General features: G+C 59.3%; 2 protein-coding genes across 2 annotated transcripts; one reads left to right on the top strand and one right to left on the bottom strand.

Moving 5' to 3' along the window:
- Positions 1–1,008: 1,008 nt before the first annotated feature.
- ITPKC (inositol-trisphosphate 3-kinase C) lies at positions 1,009–17,240 on the top strand. Its single transcript, XM_040976293.1, has 7 exons — positions 1,009–1,923; positions 5,856–5,955; positions 9,161–9,374; positions 11,721–11,925; positions 13,793–13,894; positions 14,832–14,903; positions 16,437–17,240. Exons 1-7 carry the CDS (start codon positions 1,009–1,011, stop codon positions 16,638–16,640), a joined length of 1,812 nt encoding a protein of 603 aa, XP_040832227.1. The 3' UTR covers positions 16,641–17,240.
- A 587-nt stretch (positions 17,241–17,827) lies between these two features.
- On the bottom strand, positions 17,828–21,474 carry CUNH19orf54 (chromosome unknown C19orf54 homolog). The gene is made up of 7 exons (XM_040976292.1): positions 21,275–21,474; positions 20,666–20,973; positions 20,199–20,267; positions 19,789–19,913; positions 19,548–19,677; positions 19,381–19,451; positions 17,828–18,850 (listed from the first exon to the last, which is right to left on the bottom strand). Exons 2-7 carry the CDS (start codon positions 20,962–20,964, stop codon positions 18,513–18,515), a joined length of 1,032 nt encoding a protein of 343 aa, XP_040832226.1. The 5' UTR covers positions 20,965–20,973; positions 21,275–21,474; the 3' UTR covers positions 17,828–18,512.
- Positions 21,475–21,788: the final 314 nt, after the last annotated feature.

The raw sequence follows: 21,788 nt of genomic DNA, 5'->3' as shown, positions 1-21,788 counted from the left end.
ACTCACCCACCCACCCCAGTCCCAGGGCTGCGTGGCCTCAGCAAAGCTCAGCCCTTCCTGGGGACCCCGGCTTCCCAACCTGATGTACCCGGTGGGCTCTGGCCCCTGGAGAAGACTGTGTGACGTAGCAGGGGGACTGGGGGAAAACATGACTCATTCTAGAACCTTGGGCCTGTGTCCAGTGTCCGTCCTCCAGGTGACTCAGCTAAGACAGAAACCACCTGCTGTCTGCCTCCAAAGGCGAGGGTCTGACGTAGGCGCTGGGGAGAACATCCTGGACAACTGACCCCACAACGCTGCGGCTCCGAAGGCACGAGGGTGAGGCTCAGGGTCCCCGTGAGAGAAGAGGGCCTGGTGCAGAGCAGCACGTGCCCACTGATGAGCCAGATTTCTCTCAGCTGACTCAAGGAAGGCGAGGAAGTCACTCGTGGCAACCTGGAACTCAGGTCTCAGGGAGCCCCCTGCGTGCAATAAAAAAGAACCCAGAAGCGCGGCTGACGCGTCACGGGTCACGTGAGTGTGTAGGGACGTGGGATCAAGTCATAGGGGAGCAGAAGAGATCCCCCTACAAGGCCAGCGGGGCGCCCCACACCTACAGGGGGCGCTGGCGGGCGGCGAGCACGCCGCTAGGTGAGGGCGGAGCCAGGGCGGAGGGGGCGGAGTCCGCGTGAGCCACGCCCCGGGAGGCCATCGGTGTCCCGCCCCGGGAGCTCAGGTGGAGCTCCGCCCCCTCCGCGGCGCTTGGTGCGTCACGTCCTGTGGGGCGGGACTTCGGGGCTCCCCCTGAAGGAGCAGGAGGAGGAGTATCGGTTAACCCCTGCGTGGCCGCTCGAGCTGCAACGCCGCGGCCGGAACCCGTGAGTCGGGGCTCCCCGGCCACACCCCTCGCTGGATTTAAAGGGGAAGGAGGGAGGGGCCGCGTCGGGCCGGAGCCTGGACCCAGGCGGCAGGCAGGCAGGCAGGCAGGCAGGCAGGCAGGCAGGCAGGCAGGCAGGCAGGCAGGCAGGCATGAGGCGCTGCCCATGCCGAGGGAGCTTGAGCGAGGCCGAAGCTGGGGCGCTGCCGGCGGCGGCCCGCATGGGGCTGGAGGCGCCGCGAGGGGGCCGGCGGAGGCAGCCCGGACAGCAGCGAGCCGGGCCGGGTGCCGGAGGCCCGACGGGACGGCCCGAGGGGGGCGGGCCCCAGGCCGGGGCCGAGAGCTCCAGGCTGGTCCCCACGGAGCCCGAAGCGGGGACCGCCGGCCTGGGAGCGGACAGCAGCAGCAGCAGCAGCAGCAGCGAGACGCCGCCGGCCGACAGGTCAGAAGGGAGCAGCCACGGGGCAGAGCCCTGGACGGAGGCCGGCACTCTCTGGCCTGAGCCACACAGATCCGACCTGCAGTCTCAGCGGGACAGGGACAGGCCCGGGGCCGAGAACCTGCGGACTCAGCACAGCAGGTCCAACTCAGAGAGCACCTGCGTCTCTCCGGAGCTTGGGGCTAATGACTCTTGCAAAGATGTGGGCGCTGCTACTGCCTCTGTCCAGGAGCCACCTGGCGCCGATGGCCCCCTGCTACAGCCGGATACTGCTACTGCCTGGACACAGCGGGGCATTGCTGAGGATCCCCAAACAGCACCTGGGACAGACTGCCTTGTAGGAGAGCATCCTGGCAGCGACACTGGGCCAGGGGAAGACACAGGACCTGGGCAGTTGGTGACTGACCTGTACTCGCACCTGGAGGGTAACCCCCTGTGCCCTGTACCCCGCCTCATCATCACCCCTGAGACCCCAGAGCCGGACGCCCAGCCCGTGGGAGCCCTGTCCCGGGCTGAGGTGGGCAGCGGCGGCTTCTCCTCTGCCTCCTCTTTCGACGAGTCGGAGGACGATGTGGTGGACGTGGTGGCTGGGGATGGAGGTGCCAGCGATCCCGAGGACAGGGCCGGGGTGAGTTGGTGCCCAGCAGTCTCCTGTGGCCGCCTGGCTCGAGCAGGGCTCCCTTGCGCCTCTCCCATCCGCTGAGCACCCTTCTCTGAGGAGGATTTCTTCACACGGGCTCCTAGCTGCCTGCCTTCTCCTTTCCCATCCTCCCATCCTGGGGTTCACACTGGTCTGTCCCTGACATCTGTGAGTCTGTGTCCCTCAAATCTGAAGAATACCAGGGTAGAGAGACAGAGTGTCTCTTACAGCTGACAGAGTGTCTTTTACAGCTGATCTTAGCCGAAAGGCTGAGAAGCCGATAGAGTGTACTTTTTAAAGATGTGCTTGTTTTTATTGGAAAGGCAGATATATGGAGAAAAGGAGAAACAGAGAGATCTTTCATCTGTTGGTTCACTCTTCAAATAGCTCAATGGCTAAAGCTGAGCCAACCCAAAGCCAGGAGTCAGGAGCCTCCTCCAGGTCTCCCACACGGGTGTAGGGTCCCAAAGCTTTGGGCCATCCTCGACTGCTTTCCCAGGCCACAAGCAGGGAACTGGATGGGAAGTGGAGCAGCCAGGATTAGAACCAGCGCCCATATGGGATCCTGGCTTATACAGACGGAGGATTAGTCATTTGAGCCATTGTGCCAGGCCCTCAAAGTGCACTTTCTACACTGCTCCTCCAGTTTCTTCTTCTGGGGCCTGGAGCGGCCCAAACCTTCCCAATCCCTTTGCCCACTTGTACATTTTTTCTAGAAAGGGAAGAGAAGATCCAGCTTCCATCACATTCTCAATGGACTGTGTGGACCGTCCACCCAAGCCTGAAAGGCTGGGTTGTGGTGCCCAGCGGCCCGCGGCCACACCCCCAAGGAGCACCCCTCCACTGTTGTTTACGTCTCCTCCCGCTGCCCCAGCCTGGGTGCGGTTCTCCCCCAGTGAATCAGGAGGGCCAGCCTGGCAGGTTCCAGGAGCCAACTCCCGTGTGAACCTGGGAGGCCACAGCCCTTGCCAGCTTGCCTGCCCAGGCCTCCCATTGTCCTGGGCTGGAGTTTGCCCTGAGGTCCCCTCCTCCACACGCCTCCGTTCCCACGTGTGGCTCTAGCTGTGGGAGACAGACCCATCTCTGCGTGTCTGGACCCATGCATGGGGTGGGGAAGAAGGGGGGGCTGACCCTCTGGGGCTCCGTGCCAGGCTTTCCCCATCCACCTGCTCTCTCACCGCCTTGGCATGTGTGCTGCCGGGTGGGAGCCAACCACAGCAGCAGTGCCCAACTGGGCACATGCCTCGCCCCACTAAGCCCTCAGCCATTACTAACCCAACCACACTGCAGCCCCCATGGGCACCTGCTGCTATTCTCCCTTGGAGATGAGGACAGTGGGTCATGGAGAGGTCAAGTCCCTTGGCCAAGGTCACACACCTGGACAGGGGCTGGGCCGAGTCAGCCCCTCAGGCACAGCAGGCCCTGCCCATCATGGTGTGGGGGTGTGTGTGCTCCCTGTGTGACTCTGGGGCCTTGCCACAGCTTGGGGAGCTGTGTGTGTGTGTCCCCATTTTACAGATGGGGAAACTGAGGCACAGAGCAGCCAGGTTGAGTTGGAGCCAGGATGCCAGGTGTGCTTTGAAGCTGCTCTGATCAGCACCCTCAGCCCGGTGCCTTTGTAGCTCCCGGAGAGCTTTGTAGCTCCTGGGGAGGGGGCCGGGGTGCTCAGGGCTCTCCCCTGGGCAGCCTCTCCCCTGCTAACCACTCTTCGTGCTGTCACCAAGCCCAGGCACACTCTATCCCTCTGCTGCCTCTCTGTATGGCTCAGCCTGTCCCCACTGCTCAGCATCCCGTCACTTCCCTCTCGCTTCATGTTGAAATCCCATTTGCTCCAAAATGCCCAGCTTCCTTTATTCCTTTCCCGCTTTCCTTCTCACCGACATCCTGGCTGGAACACTGCCCTCAGGAGGCTCCCCAGCCAGTGCTCAGGGCTGGCTGGCAGAGAGGGCAGTTGGCATGCGACTGGCAGCCCAGAGGAGATGCGTGTCGGAGAGGGCTTCATGGAAGAGGAGGCGGCTTATGTGCTGACTTGGAGAAAGCGGATATAGGATGAGACACGAGAGAAGGCACTGCATCTGTTTATGCTATTTATTTATTTTTAAACATCTATTTTTATTTGAAGGGCAGATTTGCAGAGAGAAGGAGAGATAGAGAGAAAGATCTTCCATCTACTGGCTCACTCCCCAAATGATTGCAACGGCCGGAACTGAGCCGATCCGAAGCCAGGAGCCAGGAGCTTCTTCCAGGTGTCCTATGCGGGTTCAGGGTCCTGAGGCTTTGGACCATCCTTGACTGTTTTCCCAGGCCACAAGCAGGGAGCTGGATGGGAAGTGGAGCTGCCAGGACATGAACCAATGCTTTTATGGCATGTAGGCACCACACAGAGTAAGGTTAATATATTGAGTCACCACATTGACCCCTAATCTGTTTGTGATTTTAAAAATGGTCTCGGACCCAGCGTGGTGGCGCAGTGGTTAAGGTCCTCGCCTTGCACGCCCGGGATCCTGTATGGGAGCTGGTTCTAATCCAGGCGGCCCTGCTTCCCGTCCAGCTCCCTGCCTATGGCCTGGGAAAGCAGTAGAGGACGACCCAAGGCTTTGGAACCCTGCACCCGCGTGGGAGACCCGGAAGAGGCTCCTGGCTTCGGAGCGGCATAGCATCGGCCGTTGCACTCACTTGGGGAGTGAAATATCGGACAGAAGATCTTCCTCTCTGTCTCTCCTCTCTGTATATCTAACTTTCCAATAAAAATAAAATAAATCTTAAAAAAAATGATCTCAGCTGACCCCCCTGCAATCCAAGCCATGTTTTTGGAGCAGCCAAAGCCTGTGCTGGCCACACAGGCGTGACCACGTGCTGCCCCCAGCCCTGACCCTCGGGAGCCTGCTGTCCAGCAGCTGTGTGTGCTGGGTCAGGCCTGTGCCGGTGAGATGGGATAGACCTATGGCTTGCCCTCAGGAGTCTCGAGAGCCACCCGCTTGCTGCCTGATGGTTTTCAGGATTGGGGGCGGGTGAAGGTGCACTGAGGGTCACTTTCTGGCCTCGTGTCAGATGCTCTGCGAACCATCCAGCACCCTGCCTCCCCACGAGCCCCTCTCAGAGAAGGTCGCCAGAGCCCGGCTCGGGAAGCTCTGGGCTGTGGCCACATGTAGCGGGGCTCAATCCCGCCGTTCTGTTTGCTGCTGCCCTGCTTGTGCTCCATGGGTACCACGCAGGCGGGAGGGACACATGAGGGGTTCTGTTGGCCTGGCCTAGCCCAGAGGGCTCCTAGCCCTCTTGCCACCCTCAGCCCCCTCAATAGGGGAATGACCTAGCGTGAGTCCCACACTCGCTTCAAAGAGTTCCACTTCCCAGGCCACAGGCCAGGGGAAGCCAGTGACCTCGGCTCCAGAGGGTGGGGAAGGTTCTGGAAGGACAGAGCGCTGGGGCTCTTGGGACGGCTGTGTTCCTTCTCTGTCGTCACTTCGGCCTCTGTGTGTCTGCGCTGGCCTATCTCCGTCATCAGCTCCTGCCTCTGTCGCTTTTTCCAGGAAGTCTGACCTGGCTTAGGGGGCTCTGAGCTTTTTGCGAGTGTGGCGTGGGGTTGGGGGGTTGTCTGTGCCCACAAGGAAGCCAAGACTGTGTTCATCCCCAAGCTGGGCACAGTGGCATGGGAATGGAGAGAAGGGTGGCAAAGGGAGCAAGCAGAGACTCTCTTCCCATTCCCCCTCCCTGCTCTGGCCTCTGGGAAATCTCATGATGGGTAAACTTAGTGGGGTTCATATCCCACCCCTCCCCTTGGCCAGGGTTTAACACAGCGACCCCAGGAAGCCCCTGACCCTGGGAAGATCTCAGGCCACGTTGTTTTCGCCCCCTGGCAGCATGCCAGCCCCTCCCTCTCTGGCACCTGCCCTGACCCCTCCCCGTTTTGCACTTCCCAGAGCAAACCATGGAAAAAGTTGAAGACAGTTCTGAAGTATTCACCTTTCGTGGTCTCCTTCCGGAAACACTACCCCTGGGTCCAGCTTTCAGGACACGCAGGTGAGAGTCGGGGCGCTGCGTGGATGCGCCCAGTGAGACGCCCAGGCCAGCAAAATGGCTGCTTTCTGGTCTCTCCGTAGCCAAGTGGGTGACCCCCTTTGTCCGGGGGCTGTGGTGGGAGGCCTGGACACTGCCATATCAGGGGCTGGGGGCTATTTTGTGTCTCTCTGGTGCGGAGGGGAGCCGTGACTCTGGGCCCCAACCCTAGATGGGACTTGTATGTGAGTGGGTGACCCTGGGTCTCAGTTCTGCCATCTGCTGATAGGGAACTCATCTGCCTTCCCCCGCAAGGGTTAGCTGATGAGTTCACACCAAAATGTTTGTCAAGGTTGAGATGCAGACCCCTCATAAATGGACACTACAATCCCGGGTCCAGAGGACAGTACACTGGCCGTGTAAGCCGGGCTTCTGCTTGCGATGCCACATCTCAAGGCAGGGGAGGCTGGTTCCAGTCCTGGCTGCCCTGCCTGCCATCTGCTCCCTGCTGACACATGCTGGGAGGTGGCAGATGGTGGCTCAAGTGCACAGGCCCCTGCCACCCACGAGGGAGACCCAGATGGAGTTCTGGCCTCCAGAAGCCTGGGCTGTTGTGAGTAGTTGGAAAACACACCAGCAAACAGATGGTTCTCTCTTTCTCTCTCTCTCTAGTCATTCTGACTTTAAAGTAAACAAAAAATAGATTAAAAAATAGCTAACAGCAGCCGGTCTGCCCCGGCCCTAAGTGGCTGTAGAGAATTAACACCTGCTAGGCAGGAATGGCGGGTTCCCCCAGCACATAGCAGCTCGGTGGCCGGCCTGGGGTGCTGCCCGTCAGGGCTGGACCAGGGGCACCTGGGGTGCTGTAAGCCTTACCGTTGCTGTAGCAGGCGCTCAGCTCTCTGCTGAGGCAGCCCCTGGGCAACGCACGGACACCTGCGGACAGCTGTGTGCCACGCAATGCGGATGGTGAAAGGGACATCTGGGGCAGTGGGTAAGATGTCACCTGAGATGCCCACGTTCCGTAGCGGTCTCAGCTGCGCGTGGCCTCCGCCTTCCTGCTGAGAACATGCAGCTCGGGAGGCAGCAGGACACGGAGGCCTCGAGGCCATGGGCCCCCTGCTTCCCGTGTGGGAGCCCTGAGATCAGGACAGAGGCCCGGCCCAGCCCTGGATATTGTGAGCACCTGGGATGTAATGAAATTCTCTCTCTCTCTGTAACTTTTTTTTTTTTTAAGATTTACTTTATTTTAATTGCAAAGTCAGATACACAGAGAGGATGAGAGACAGAGAAGAAGATCTTCCTTCCAATGATTCACTCCCCAAGTGACTGCAATGGCTGGTGCTGTGCCGATCCGAAGCCGGGAGCCAGGAGCTCTTCTGGGTCTCCCACGTGGGTGCAGGGTCCCAAAGCTTTGGACTGTCTTTCCCAGGCCACATGCAGGGAGCCTGATGGGAAGTGGAGCTGCCTGGATTAGAACTGGCACCTACCTAAATGTGATCCTGGCACTTTTAAGCGGAGGACTTTAGCTGCTAGGCCACCGTGCTGGGCCCTTTCTCTCTGTATCTTTCCAAATACTTACGCACGTATGCACCAGGCAGCAGGCTAGACTAAAAAAGCATGCCTGTCAAGAAAGGGAGACAGCAGGACCTTGTGTGCCCCATTCATCCTTGCACCCAAGGCCTGCTGTGTGAACATGCGACTGCCATCTCTGTGTGCTCTGTTACTGAGCGTAGGAACTGAACCCCAAGCCTCACAGTAGCTGAGCACGCAGCGGGAAGTGGCCGAGTGTGTTGCGGTGCTATGTTCTGCACCGGACCACCTGGGTTTGGCTCCCGGCTTCAGCTTCCTGCTCAACAGACTGGCTGATGGAGCAAGTGATGACTAGGTTCCTGCCCCCCGAGGACTGAGTCCCCAGCTCCATGTGGCAGCCACTGTGGGCAGCTGGGGAGTGAATCCGGGAGGGCATGCTCTCTCCACCTGTCCCTGTCAACAGGATCAGTGAGTAACAATTCAAAACCTTCATGGCTAAAGGCCTCGCCTTGCAAGCGCCGGGATCCCATACGGGCGCCGGTTCTAATCCCGGTGGCCCCGCTTCCCATCCAGCTCCCTGCCTGTGGCCTGGGAAAGCAGTCGAGGACAGCCCAAAGCCTTGGGACCCTGCACCTGTGTGGGAGACCCAGAGAAGCTCCTGGCTCTTGGCTTCGGATTGGCTCATCTCTGGCCCTTGTGAACTAATGGCTGGGACATCTTTCTCTGTCCCTTCTCTGTATACATCTGCCTTTCCAAAAACAAAAGCAATGACAAAACAAAACGTGGATTAAAAGCACCACTCTGTTACCCTCATGAGCCTTGAGTGGAGAATTCAGAGGAGGAGGGCAGGAGAGACTTGTCACAGCTCCTGGTATCTGTGAACTCAGCCAGGATGCTGGAAGCATCCCTTCGGGGGTTGGGTATACTGCTGCTGCCTAGGGCCGAGGTCTCAGCAGGCCTGAAGCCTCCAGCAGCTTCTCCTCACACCTGCTTGGGCTTCCTTACACCATGGCAGCCTCAGAGGAAAAGATTTCTTACCCAGCAACTTGGGAGGGCATGGGCCACATCCCAGCCAACAAGGAAGTGAAGACTTTCGTGCCTTGAGCGGCCCTGGACTCTGGAGCCTCGCAGAATCAGTGCTGCCATAAACGCCTCCCAGGTCACAGGGCAAGGCCGTACTTAGCAGGGAAATTGTAGGTGAGCATGTGGAATGGAAGACATTGTTGCATCCAGTTTTGGAAGAGAGTAACTACTGCAAGAAAAACTTGGGATTATCTATCATTTCTGCATGCCAGGCTTTTTTTTTTTTTTTTTCTTAATTGGCCAGAAAGATTTACAGAAAGATACTCTTCCCATTTGCTGGTTCACTCCCACCCAAAGTTAGCCACAAATGAGCTAACCTGAAGTCAGACACCTCTTCCAGGTCTTCCACTCTGGTGCAAAGCTCCCGAGACTTTAGGCTGTCCTTGACTGCCACAAGGAGGGAGCTGGATGGGAAGTGGAGCAGCCAGTGCAAGAACCAACGCCCCTAGGGGATGTCCATCTTTACAGGAGGGTCAGCCCACCAGATGGTGGCGCCAGGAAGTTGGCACACAAGGCCGGGGGAGGGGCTGGGGTGCTTCCCCCCCACAACCCCATGTGGTCGCTGACCCTCTCACTGATCCCATTACCTGTGGCCACCCACCCACCCATGCAGGGAACTTCGAGGCGGGAGAGGACGGGCGGATTCTGAAACGCTTCTGTCAGTGTGAGCAGCGCAGCCTGGAGCAGCTGATGGAAGACCCGCTGCGGCCGTTTGTGCCAACCTACTATGGCACGGTGCAGCGGGACGGCCAAGCCTTCAACCAGATGGAAGATCTCCTAGCCGATTTCGAAGGCCCCTCCATCATGGACTGCAAGATGGGCAGTAGGTGGGACTGGGGCAGCCTTCGGGTCGGGGCGGAGGGAGGATGGGGACATGGACAGACTCGTGCAGGTTTGCGGAGTGACTGTTTCTGTGTGTGCCCCCCCAGGAGTATATGGGAGGCCCCGCGGCTCCACGCTTCACCCCTTCTTAGCACAGTTGATCTCATTCATTCCAGCCGTTCTGATGGGTGGATAGTGGTGACTCCTTTTCCTGCCAACTAACAACATTGAGCATCTTCTAGAACGTGTATTGGCTTTTGACGAATCATCCTTGAAAAATGCCTGTTTGAATCTTTTACCGGTGTTTTCTACTGGGTTGGCCTCTCATAGGGAGACAGAGAACACCCGTGGGCTGGCTCACTGCACTGGCCAGAGGCCAGGAGCTGCAGCCAGGATCCAGAAACTCAGTCCAGCTCTCCCACGTGGGTAGTGGGAATGCTGTCACTGGAGCCGTCACCGCTGTCCTCCCGGGGCTGCAGGAGGCTGGAGCCAGGGGCCAGGGCTGGCGTTGACCACGCTGATTACACTGTGGGTGTGGACGGCTCACTGCTGGGCTGGACGCCTGCTCCTGTCTTTCTAGTGGTTTTCTTTTTCTTTTTTTCTTTAAGATTTATTTATTTTTATTGCAAAGTCAGATATACAGAGAGACAGAGAGGAAGATCTTCTGTCTGCTAAATCACTCCCTGAGTGGCCTCAACGGCCAGAGCTCAGCCAATCTGAACCCAGGAGCCAGGGGCCTGCAGGTGCAGGGTCCCAAGGCTTTGGGCCATCCTCAACTGCTTTCCCAGGCCACAAGCAGGGAGCTGGATGGGAAGCGAGGGCCGCCGGGATTAGAACAGTGCCCATATGGGATCCCAGCACATTCAAGGCAAGGACTTTAGCTGCTAAGCTACCACATCGGGCCCCTGCCTTTCTATTTTTGCTGGGTGATTTTTTTAATGTATTTTGGATAGAGGTATTTTGTTGGATACACACACACACCCCACTGTCTTTCTGTTCAGCTATCCCAGTTCACTCTCTTACTGGTATCTTTTCATAAACAAAAATATTTTTAAAAAATATGTATTTTACTACAGTCTGAAAGTCAGAGTTACAGAAAGCGAGACAGAGGGAGAGCCAGGACTACCCGGGAAGGAACACATCAGCCGCAAACAGGAAAGAATTTAGATGGCCTTTATTCCAGGGAACCATGGTCATGGGCTTTCCTTCCCCAGGTAACAGAAAGACACATGAGAGGAGAGAAAAAGCCAGGAAGAGACATGCAAGCGAGTTTTAACATGGAAGCTGAAGCGGGGGTTGCTTCGGCCCTTATTTCGTGGGGAATTTGGTTTCTGTCTGTCATTGGTACAGCAGTGACACCGTTGCCTATGGGGCGTCCTCCTGGGTCACAGCCTGAGGTTAGAGGGATGCACCAGGCTCAAAGCCAGCTCCCCTCCCTCTGCTCACCATGGCAAACATCGCTCCCCAAATGGCAGCAAGTGCCAGAGCTAAGCCAAGCCAGGAGCCAGGAGCCAGGACCCTCTTCCAGGTCTCCCACGTGGATAACAGAGTACCAAGTATCTGGGCCATCCTCTGCTGCTTTCTCAGGCTGTTGACAGGGAGCTGGATCAGAAGCGGAGCAGCCCGGATGCAAACTGACGCCCCTATGGGATGCTGGCGTTGTACACCACAGCGTTACCCACTGTGCTCCAGTGTTGGCTCTAAGAAGTGTTAGTGGAAAGTCTACGTGGGGCCAAGATGGCATAGTGGGTTAAATCACCCTCTGTGCATGTGGGCACTGATTTGATTTCTAGCTTGCTCCACTTGCTATCCAATATCCTGATGACGTGCCAGGGAAAGATGGCTCAAGTGCTTGCGACCCTACCATCCGCATGGGGCACCTGGCAGAACTTCCTGGCCCAGCCCTCCTTGTTGCAGCCTCCAGCAAGTGAGCCAGCAGACGGAGGATTCTGTCTCTCCCTCCCTCTGTAACTCTGCCTGTGAAATAAAATAAGCTTAAAGTAAAAACAAAAGAAGCCTGTCTACTCCAAAAACATGAAGATGCTCTCCTGGTTTTTTTTTTCTATAAGCTTCATTGCTTTAACTCTCACATTCTGTTTCACAACCTGGCTAGACCTAACACTCCTGTGTGCTGTGGGAGATGGGGCGTGGGCTTCAGCTTGCCCCCGGTGTGTGTCCTGTGGACCCCTCACTGTTTGTTGTAGAGAATTCCCGTGCCCCTCAGTGTGGCACGGCGTCCACCTCCTAAGCCTGGTGTATTAGGGTGTGCGTGTGTGTGTCTTGCGTGCACTCTGCTCACAGATCTGCTCACTTGCTGTCCCCACCCTCCCATCCCCTGCCCCTGTGTCTAGGACCTACCTGGAGGAGGAGCTGGTGAAGGCACGGGAACGTCCCCGGCCCCGCAGGGACATGTACGAGAAGATGGTGGCCGTGGATCCCGGGGCCCCCACGCCCGAGGAGCATGCGCAGGGGGCCGTCACCAAGCCCCGCTACATGCAGTGGCGGGAGGCTGCCAGCTCCACATCCACCCTGGGCTTCCGCATCGAGGGCGTTAAGGTGAGACCAGGAGCTGTCTGGCCGGTCCCTACAGGGCCCTGAACTAGGTCTGAGGCAGGGCCTCCTGGGGCACACGGGTGATGGGGGAAGAGCCGAGGACGTGTCCATCTGACAGGCATCTCCTGACTCTCCATCCTGTGGCTGGGGCTCATTCCAGCTCCTTCTGTGTCTGCCTCCCCGGTCTCCCCTCCCCAAACCCTGTGGCCTCGTCCCTCTCCCCAGTGACCTGGTCCCTGTGCCCTATAGGCCAAGTGCCCTCGTTTGAGTCGCTGGTCCCCAAGGTCAGACATCAGAATGACAGCATCTTAAGCTGCTGTGGTCCTGCCCTGTGTGCTTACAGGAGCTGCCCGCCAGGGGCTGGTGTCTGTGCTGCGCACCATGGCCTGGCACACACCCACTGGGCTTTGTCCCTGTGCCCTTGAGGGTTCTCCATGGCATTTCCACAGAGAATCGGCCTCTTACCCGCCAGGTGGGCATCTTTGTGGATGTGGCAAGGTGCCCTGGGGATGGACCCCCAGAAGGTGTCCATTTCCTGTCACTGCAGTACCGCAGCGAGTCGTGGGCACAAGACATTTTACAGGTGTGCCGGCTCAGCTCCCGACTAGCTTTCTGGAAGTGAGACGACTGAGGCAAAGGCTATACGCTAAACTCTGGTTCTATTATTATTATTATTAAAGATTTTAAACTGTATTTAGAAGACAAAGTTTCAGAGCTGGAGAGCTCTCCCATCACTGCTTCACTCCACAAATGGCTGCAACAGCCAGGGTTGGGCCAGGCCAAAGCCAGGAGCCTGGCACCCCCTCTGGGTCTCCCATGTGAGTGCAAGCTCCCAAGCACTTGAGCCATGTCCCACTTCCCTCCCAGGTACATTAGCAGGGAGCTATACTGAAAGTGGAGCAGCTGGGACTCGAATCACTGTCATGATATGAGATGCTGGCACTGCAGGCAGCAGTTTAACCCACCACACGGAAAAGCCCGCCCCCCACCAAGCCCCCTTCATGGGTGCTGTCCTGCCACATGTCCCCAAGGCCTTGCCTGCATGGCCTCCTGAGCTGCGAATTCCACAATGTCCTCCTGGCCAGAACCCTCCGTGGCTCTCCAGGGCGCTCAGGAAGAGCTCAGGGTGCCTCAGGTAGTTTTCTCTGCCCTTTCCCTGGGCTTCCCCTTGTTGACCTGCAGCCGTTTTCCTGTCTGCTTTAGATGTGGCCTCCTCAAGGAGGCCCTCCTTGATTTCTCTGACACTACATCGGGATCCCCCTCCTTATCTCCTCATAGCTCCCTCTCCTCCTCCATTGCTCCTGCGTCCCCAGGTGATGGCCTCAAGCGACCCCTGCCTCCCTCATCTGACTGCCTGTCCTGCTCCCTCCACGTCACCAGGACCCCCGTAGCAGCACCTGGTACCATGTGGCAGAAGCACTCGGAGGCCTCTCTGGGACACTGTCCAACCCCAGCAGTGCGCCCAGCCCATGCCCGCATGCTGTGTAGCACACACGGGGTCCACCTGCATCTAGGATGTAGGGACCAACATGCTCCCCGCTTTCCAGATGAGCAAACCGAGGTTGGGACAGGTGAAGCACTTGCTTAGGGTAGGATGGCCAAACTAGAGAGTAGCCAAGTTGCAATAAAAAAAACAAGTCTACCACACCCCCTAACCCTGCCCCCTACATCCCACTGACACCCAGCACAGCCAGTGGAGGGCTCGGTCAGGTGTGGGAGGCCTGGTTCCTTGGCTATGTGCTGCAGCAGGCAGGTGGCCTGGCTGTTCCTGAACAGCAAGCAGCTGTGAGGGCCACTGGGCAGCCGGGGGCTAGTGGGGGGCCGGGGGAGGGAAGGTGTGACAGGACTGTCCCCGTCCTTTGTCCTGCAGAAGGCTGATGGGACCTGCAACACCAACTTTAAGAAGACGCAGGCGCTGGAGCAGGTGACCCAGGTGCTGGAGGACTTTGTGGATAGAGACCCCGGGGTCTTGGTGAGTGCAGGACCTGGCCAGGACATGGCCGCTCCTAGAGAGTCAGGCTGGTTGGGGCTGGGTGGCCCTGCTTGTGCTGGGGACGCCCAGGGGCTGGCTGGGGCTGGGCGGCCCACATGGTTAGACCGGGCTGAAGCCAGGAGCCTAGAATCGCAGCCATTACCTATTGCCGCCCACATGTGTACCACTGGGAAGCAGAATCAGAGCTGCGCCGGGTGGAAACCCAGGCACTCTGGTATGAGATGCGGTGTCCCAAGTGGTTTCTTTATTTGAAAGGCAGAATTACAGAGAAAGAGGGAGAGAGGCAGAGAGATCTTCTATCTGCTGGTTTGGCCTCAAGTGCTAAGGCTGGACCAGGCTGAAGCCAGGAGCCTGGAACTCCATCCAGGTCACTCATGTGGGCAGCGGGCACTCAGGGACTTGGGGCATCTTGTGCTGCCTTAGCAGAGAGCTGGATGGGAAGTAGAGCCTGGAGCTGGTACTCTGATGGGATGCAGGTGTTACAGGGGAGGCTTGGCATGCTGTCTCACGACTGGCCTTCCAAGGTGCTTGTTAACTACTGCACCAGATGCCTGCCCCAGCTCACTGCCTGGCCTGAGGGCTGGACCGAATATGGCTCAAGATCCGCAGGCAAAGCAGGGTTTGTTCTCACAGTAAAATCAAAGGACGAAGAGCAAGGGAATACGTAAGACCTCATAACACTGGGGCTCAGAATGGCCACTGCCATTCCTGCCATGTTCTGCTGGAGTCCAGCAAATCATGTGACCAGGCCAAGATGAACGGGCTGTGGGGAGGTGCTCAGGTTCGGGGGGGTGAGGAGGAGGATGTAACTAGGCTACCACACTGCAGTGCCTCCACCCTGCTGCCCCATCCTGGCTGGGTGCCGCTCACTGCACTGGGGCAAGCGACTCACTACGGTCCCTCCTTCAACACACAGAGAAAGTACGTGGCCCGCCTGGAGCAGCTCCGCGACACTCTGGAGCAGTCCCCCTTCTTCAGGACTCACGAGGTGCGAGCTCCGGCCACTGTGCCGTCTGCAGGTCCCCGGTCTGGGGGCGGGAGGGGGGTGTGGCACGGAGAGGACGCTGTGGGTGACAGCGGCCGCAGCCGGGGGAAGGAGGCACCCACCTGTGCGACGCCATCGAGGGTGTCTCAGTGGAGAGAGGGTTCCGGAGCTGGATTGAGGACCACTCTGGGCATATGACTCTGCCACCTGCTTCTGCCCCCCACAATCCCAGGGCTGCCCAGGCCTGAAGGCCTTGGGGAGGCTCTCACCAGTATGTCTCTCAGGTGACCTACAGGGATGGCTCTGCACCTGCAGTCTCCCTTCCCTGCCCAACTGTGCCTCTTGGGGTTGTGTCCCCAAGTCTGAGCTGGTCACAACCCTCTGGTCTCCCTGTTGCCTCTTCCTGATGTCACTGGCTGGCCCGAGAGTCTGAGGACCCAACCCTGCCCCTCCCTGGCCGGCTGTTCCGGAGGCCTCGGGCTCCGTGCCTTCGGGAGGAGGTCACAGCTGTACCTGCCCCCCCATGCCTGTGTGTGCGGCTGCTGTTAGTGTCTTTGCTTTTACCAAGTGTCACTCTGACAAGGCCTTCAGACCTGCGACAAAAGTGGCAAAGTGGACACCTGGGAATGCACAGGACTGCTGCCTTCATGCTTGGTTTTGCCTGCCAGCCCAACCCAACATTTTGAATATTAATTTGCCACATTTAAAATGTGAGCCTTCACAGCCAAATAGGTACTTCCATTTTCCTGGCCACTCCAGGCTGTCCTCACTGGGCACACACTGCCTCTTTTGTTTTTGTTTTTTTTAGACTTATTTTTACTTGAAAGAATTAGAAAGGTTGAGATGGAGGTGGAGGGTGGGGTCTTCCATCCTCTGGTTCCCTCCCCATCTGATTGCAATGGCCAGATTGGCCTGTCCAAAGCCAGTAGCTCGAGCTTCCTAGTTCTCCCACCTGGGTGCAGGAGCCCCAGCAGTATGGTCATCCTCTGCTGCTCTCCCAGGCCACAAGCAGGGAGTTGGATCAGAAGTGGAGCAGCTGGGAGATGAAGCAGTGCCCATAGGGGATGCCACACTGCAGGCAGCGGATTAGCATGCTACCCCACCGCGCCAGCCCCATGCTCTGCCTGTCAACTGCTGCCCACCTACCCAGGGTAGAGCTATTTGGGAGCAGTGGGGCTTGATACCTGATTTAGAAAAAGGGAGTCTTGCACACCTGCAGGTAGGCAAAGGGGAAGCAGCTGCTGTTGCTAACTGTGGCATCCACTGAGGACTGTGAATCTCACTTTGTATCTGAGGAGGCACAACCACACAGGGCTCCCAGCCCCCGCTTCCTGAGCCGCAGCGGGCAGGTGGAGCCTGGCGCTGAGGCAGCTCAGCTCTGGGATTCTTGCGGGCAGCCTCCCCCCACCCCCACCACCGCTGTGACCGCGGCTCTCCACCGCAGGCGGAGCGTGGTGTGGGCCAAGGTGCCTCAGCTTCAGGGTTCCTGCGGGCAGCCACCCGCCCCGCCGTGATCTCCCCGGCTCTCCCCTGCAGGTGGTGGGCAGCTCCCTGCTCTTTGTGCACGACCGCTCGGGCCTGGCCAAGGTGTGGATGATTGACTTCGGCAAGACAGTGGCCCTGCCTGCCCACCAGACCCTCAGCCACCGACTGCCCTGGGCCGAGGGCAACCATGAGGATGGTTACCTGTGGGGCCTGGACAACATGATCCACCTCCTACAGGGGCTGGCCCGTAGCTGACCCTCCCAGCATGCCTGGCTCATTCACCGGATGGGGCCGCTCCAGCCAGAGGAACCCCACATGCAACGGGGGCCTGAGTGTGGCAAGTGGGGCAGCGACCTCCAGGATGGGAGAGGTTGAAGGCCTCCACGATACCACAACACGTGCAGGCGAGGTCATGCCAGCCAGCCGAACCAGATCAGTCCCCGGACCACAGGTTACGGAGGGGCCACCGGCAGCCTCCACTGAACGACACCAGCCAAGAGCCCACCTCAGCTGTTAGAGGGTGCAGGCGTGACCGTGAGGACCACAGCGTCGCTCATGATCAAATGCAAGAGCCACTTGTCTCCTGATTTAGTGAGGACACTGCGCGCACAGAGTGTCGCCTCTGGCCTAGGGTCGGTGCTGCAGGCGGGCCGAGGGTGGGGCTCCCCGGCCAGCTGCCCTGCCAGGGCTGGTGTGCTCCTCCCGTGGATTCTGCGGACCAGCAGCCGCACTCTGCCCTCTGGCACCTTCAGCCCCAGGACTTTGTCCTTTGTGCCAGGACACATGGTCCCTGTGTGTTTCCTCCTGGCAGACTACAGTGCCTGGACCTAAGGCTCCTGCAGGGGAACGTGCAGCTGTGGCCCTGACCAGGGCAGGGACTCCTAGACCCTGGGGTATACCCCACTTGTGCTGGGCCTCCCATCCCTGGAGGGTGGGCTCAGGTAGCACATGCCTCTCCCCTGGCATGGTGATGGCCTCCCAGCCCCTCCCCACCCATACACTATCTGAGGGTAGTGTCAGCCAGGGCTGGCCACAGGAGGGCTGAGGGCTTTCCTGCGCCTCCCAGTGTGGGGGTGTAAGCTCAGGCTTATGACTGCACCCCAGTGCTGGGCAGCCATGGGATGGGGAAGCAAGCCATGGCCTCCCCACATGGCACCCACTGAACTGTCCTGCTTGGGTCTGGCTCTATGCTGGATAACATGGGGACAGCCCTCCCCCCAGGACCCCTTTTCTCACGTCACCCAGTGGGGAGGACCTGCCCCCCAGGTGGCTACCTAGGAGATCCTCGGCTGGGTGCTGGGACAGGCATACCCCACCTTACAGGATGGAGGAGACAGGTACTCGTTAAACTAATTCTCTGCCTCTCTGTTACACACACACACACACACACACACAAAAACACACACACACACACAAAAACACACACACACACACACACATTATTCAAAAGGCTACGTTTATTCTGGTGCAAAAATGCTGAAACCCAGGCACAGGAGGGAGCTCCAGAAAGGCCATGGAAACGCCGACCCTGTGTGGATTTCAGAGGTGTTTCTATCAAAATAAATTTTAAAAATCTCATTTTCTACCAATTACTAGATGTATGCCTTTCACATGGGTCTGTGACTACAGACAAAGCAGTTTGTGGTCAGCACCAGGGAGTTCAAGGCGTAGCAGGTGGCTTGGCTGTGGCAAGCCAAGTCTGGTTTGAATTCTGGCCCTGCCACCTGTCAGCCATATGACCTGAGGCCATTGGCCACCCTCCAGGCCTCAGTCTTGCCATCTGTCCAACGGGTGGCATCTAGTAGCTCCTTGCAAGGCCGGAGCTGCTGAGCTGGTGAGCAGAGGTCACACCTGAGGCTGCCTGGGGCAGGGGTGCCCAGCTTGAAGCCGAGGGGGCCTTCCCTGAGGGTATGGTATGTGAGTCGAGCTGAGCAGCAAGCTGACTTGGCAGGCAGGCAGGGGTCAGGGTGGCAGTGGCTCAGGCGCGGAAGGGGTAGACGTGATGTCCAGGTGCAGTGCACGGGGTGTGGGGTCTGAGGGGTTCCTCCCAGGTGGGGCCAGGCAGTGCTCAAGCTGCTGAAGGCCCTAAGGGACAGACTGGAACGCTCCAAGCAGTGACAGCTCCAGCTACGGGCTGGAGTCCCGTGGCCTGAGGAGCAGGGCCTGGCCACAGAGGCCGGCCTGCACCCCACCAGTGGGCACCACGTATGTCTGGCCGTCGGCAGCCCGCAAGGGCGAGAAGTCAGTGAGCTGCAGGTTGCTCTCCTGGACCTGGTCATAGTCCCACAGCTGGTAGTTCCAACTCTTGCCCTGCTTGCAGAGAAGATAAGTGGCTCCTGGGGCAACCTCCCCTGGCAGGACCAGTAGCTGGCAGGGCATACCGGACACCGGGTGGAACAGGCCAGGCAGCTCAGGGTCCTCGGTGTAGCTGTGGCTTGGCGTGTGAGACACACCCAGCAGGACTCCTGGGGGAAACAGGGTGTCAATAGCTGCCCACGAGGACCTGCTGGTCCCTAGGCCACGGGGAGGTCAGTGGGGATCATAGGCATGCTGTTAGCACCTGCTCTGAAGTCGCAGACAGCACGGCCAGCATGGGGATACTGCTCGCCTCCCACTGTCCAGGAGTGACCAGAGGGGCACCTGCAGCGCCCTGTGGCCTTGACCCCAGGTAGGCACGTGGGCAGAGATGGAATCACAAACACTCACGGGGACACGCCCCATGACAGGCGCTGCTCCCAGGGAGCTCCCATCCTCTCAGATCTCAAATGGAGGCCAGAGAGGCGCCCTGTTGCGCAAACTCAGAGCCTGGACGGGGTTGGGCCCAGCGCCCACCTGACCCTACAAGCCTGAGCCCTGGGCAGACACTCGGGACACCTGTTGCCTCCCAACAGGTTTTCAGTTAGCCCCAGGGAGGCGAGTGGCACACATGGCCTGGCAGGGTGAAGGTGAACGAGTCCCCGGGGACTAGGTGGGCACGGAGAGCAGGGACACCCACCTGCGCTGACAGCCCAGTGGGCTTTATGGCCCTTCCTCCGGCACGGCTCGTGGTTGAAGTCCTCATCGTAGCTGATGTGCTGGCATTAAGGCCAAACTCACGGCATGATGGGGGGCTGCCCTCTGCCACCCCTGCCCCGCTCCGTTCCGGGCACCGCACTTGGATACGGGATGAGCACGGGGTGTCCGGAGACCAGGTGCTGCAGGACCAGTTCTTTGTTGGTCCCGCCCAGGCCCCCTGAGAGCAGCTCAGCCTGGCAGCCCAGCGCCTCCCGTGCCAGCCGGCCCATGTTGGCCACTGTGGGATGGGGGGACACGGAGAGGCTGCTGGGGGATGGGGACTTCATCGTGGTGTAGACAGAGTAAGGCACAGAGGGCCCAAGTGAAGTAGCCAGCCCCCCTCACTCACCAGAGAACATCTCTCCCTGGGCTGTGTAGCCCCTCTCCATGGCCACCTGCACCAACTTCTCCAGAGGAACCCCATTGGGGGGTGACAGCAGAGTGCCCGCCATCCACAGGGCCACCAGCCCACACCTGGGGAGGGATGGCCCGGGGAACTCAGCCCTAAGGCCTGCTCTGCTGGGCCTTCCACCACGTACCCTGCCAGGTGGGACAGAGTCCCCCACAGAGGTGGACAACCATGGGGCGGGGACATGGCCCAGGCTGGTTTGGTAATCCCCTTGCTCATGCAGTCCAGCTGTTTCCCATGCTGTACCGTGGCCTTGATGTCCCCGCGCGGGCCCCCCACCTCTCCCTCCCTGGGCTGTCCCATTTACCCCCTCCCATGGTCACTGGGGGAGCCCAGCCTGGGGCACCTACTGAGGGCCTTCCTGGATGCAGGAAGGAAGGTCGACGCAGAACAGGATCCACTGCAGGTCACTGCGGAAGCTGGGGCAGAAAACAGGCTGGGGTCACCAGGGTGGGGGTCACCAGGGTGTGTCCCCGCCCCTCCCGCGGTCTAGTTGCAGTAGGGCATCTGGGCAGGGGAAAGGGACCCAGCCTGGCTGTGGCACAGCCAGAGAACTGCTCCCTAGACTGCGAGGTGGCAGGACCTCCACCGCCCACAAATGGCCTAGCTCCCTGGGCAGCCATGCATGCCCAAAGAGGAACAGGCATTTGCAGGGGGACCTTTACTGCTGGGGGCTCCCACTGCCTTCGGCTGTGCTGGGCTGGTGACTGAAGCCATCAGAACCTGTCTGTATGTCCAGGCAATGTTCCTAGAAGCGAAGGGGTGCAGGGGGTGGGGTGTGTCCAGCGTGTGTATGCGCGGGGCGCGGGGCCCCTACCGGTCCTTGCGCAGCCTCAGCAGCCTCCTCACGTCCTCTCTGCCCGACGGGACCGGGCCGGCCCTCGCCCAGGCCTCCTGCAGGAGTCGGCTCTTCTGCAGGCCGAAGACGTGAGGCGGAGAGGTCCCCAAGGTGGCAGCAGCCATTGGGGGAGGCGGCGGCGGCGGCGGGGGAACGGGGGCCTGGAGGCTCCGGGGAGGGATTGCAAAAGCCCCGTCCGGGGTGCTCGGCGGTGGAGGTTCCGGGGTCCTCGGAGGAGAGCCCGGGGGATGCAGGGATGGAGAGCAGGCAGAAGCCATATTGGGGGCCTACAGGAGAGGTTGAGGGCAGGAGACGAAAACGTTTAAGTCTCTGAGATGAAGTCTTACAAAGGTGTCAACGCGGGGGTTAGGAAGCCAGGGCTCTAACACCTGACACCACCCAAGTCTCGCGGAACTAAAGTCCGGATCCCGAGCTGTGGCGCGAGCTGGGTCTACACCGGGAAAGTTTAGGAGTGAATTCTCGGGGCTGCAGAGGGACGCCCGCGAGTCAGGACACGACCCGGAGGAAAGGGCCTACACATGCGAGCCCGGGGCTAGTACAGGGGAACCCAGCCCCTTTCCAGCTGACCTTAACGCGAGGGGTCAACAGGTCAAGCCGGAAGGGAACAAGGCCTAGCTGGGGCGCAGATCCTGGAACTAGAAGGCCACAGGAAACATCTGTGTGGGGGAGAACCCAGGCCCGGGGGCAGTCTGGACACCACCACGACAAGGAACGGGACGTTTCTAAAATAAAACGCGACTTTCTGTGGCGCAAAATGGCGGCTCCCACACGCCGTCCCGCCCTGTCACGTGGGAGCACTTGCAGCACGTGCCCGCCCCCGTAACGATCACGTGATAGAAGACGGCCAGCCCATGGGGAAGAGGTGGGTTTTCAAAGGACCGCCTCCGGAAGTGACTGCAAGCGGGTACCGCGCCCCTATTGGCAAGAAGCTTGTAACCTTCGTTGATTGGCGCAGAGGAAGGCGAAGGGCCAGGGGGCGGGGCCTCCTGCCGAAGCGGGAATACGAATGTCCCTTTGATTGGCAAAACCTGAGTCCAGGGACAACGCTTGTTCTGATTGGCCTAGCGACCGAACTTCCTCC

This window comes from Ochotona curzoniae, unplaced genomic scaffold (genome assembly GCF_017591425.1).
Source record: "Ochotona curzoniae isolate NIBS_2020 unplaced genomic scaffold, NIBS_Ocur_1.0 contig_2699, whole genome shotgun sequence".
Classification (NCBI taxonomy): domain Eukaryota; kingdom Metazoa; phylum Chordata; class Mammalia; order Lagomorpha; family Ochotonidae; genus Ochotona; species Ochotona curzoniae.
This window is presented reverse-complemented; position numbering and strand designations above follow the sequence as displayed.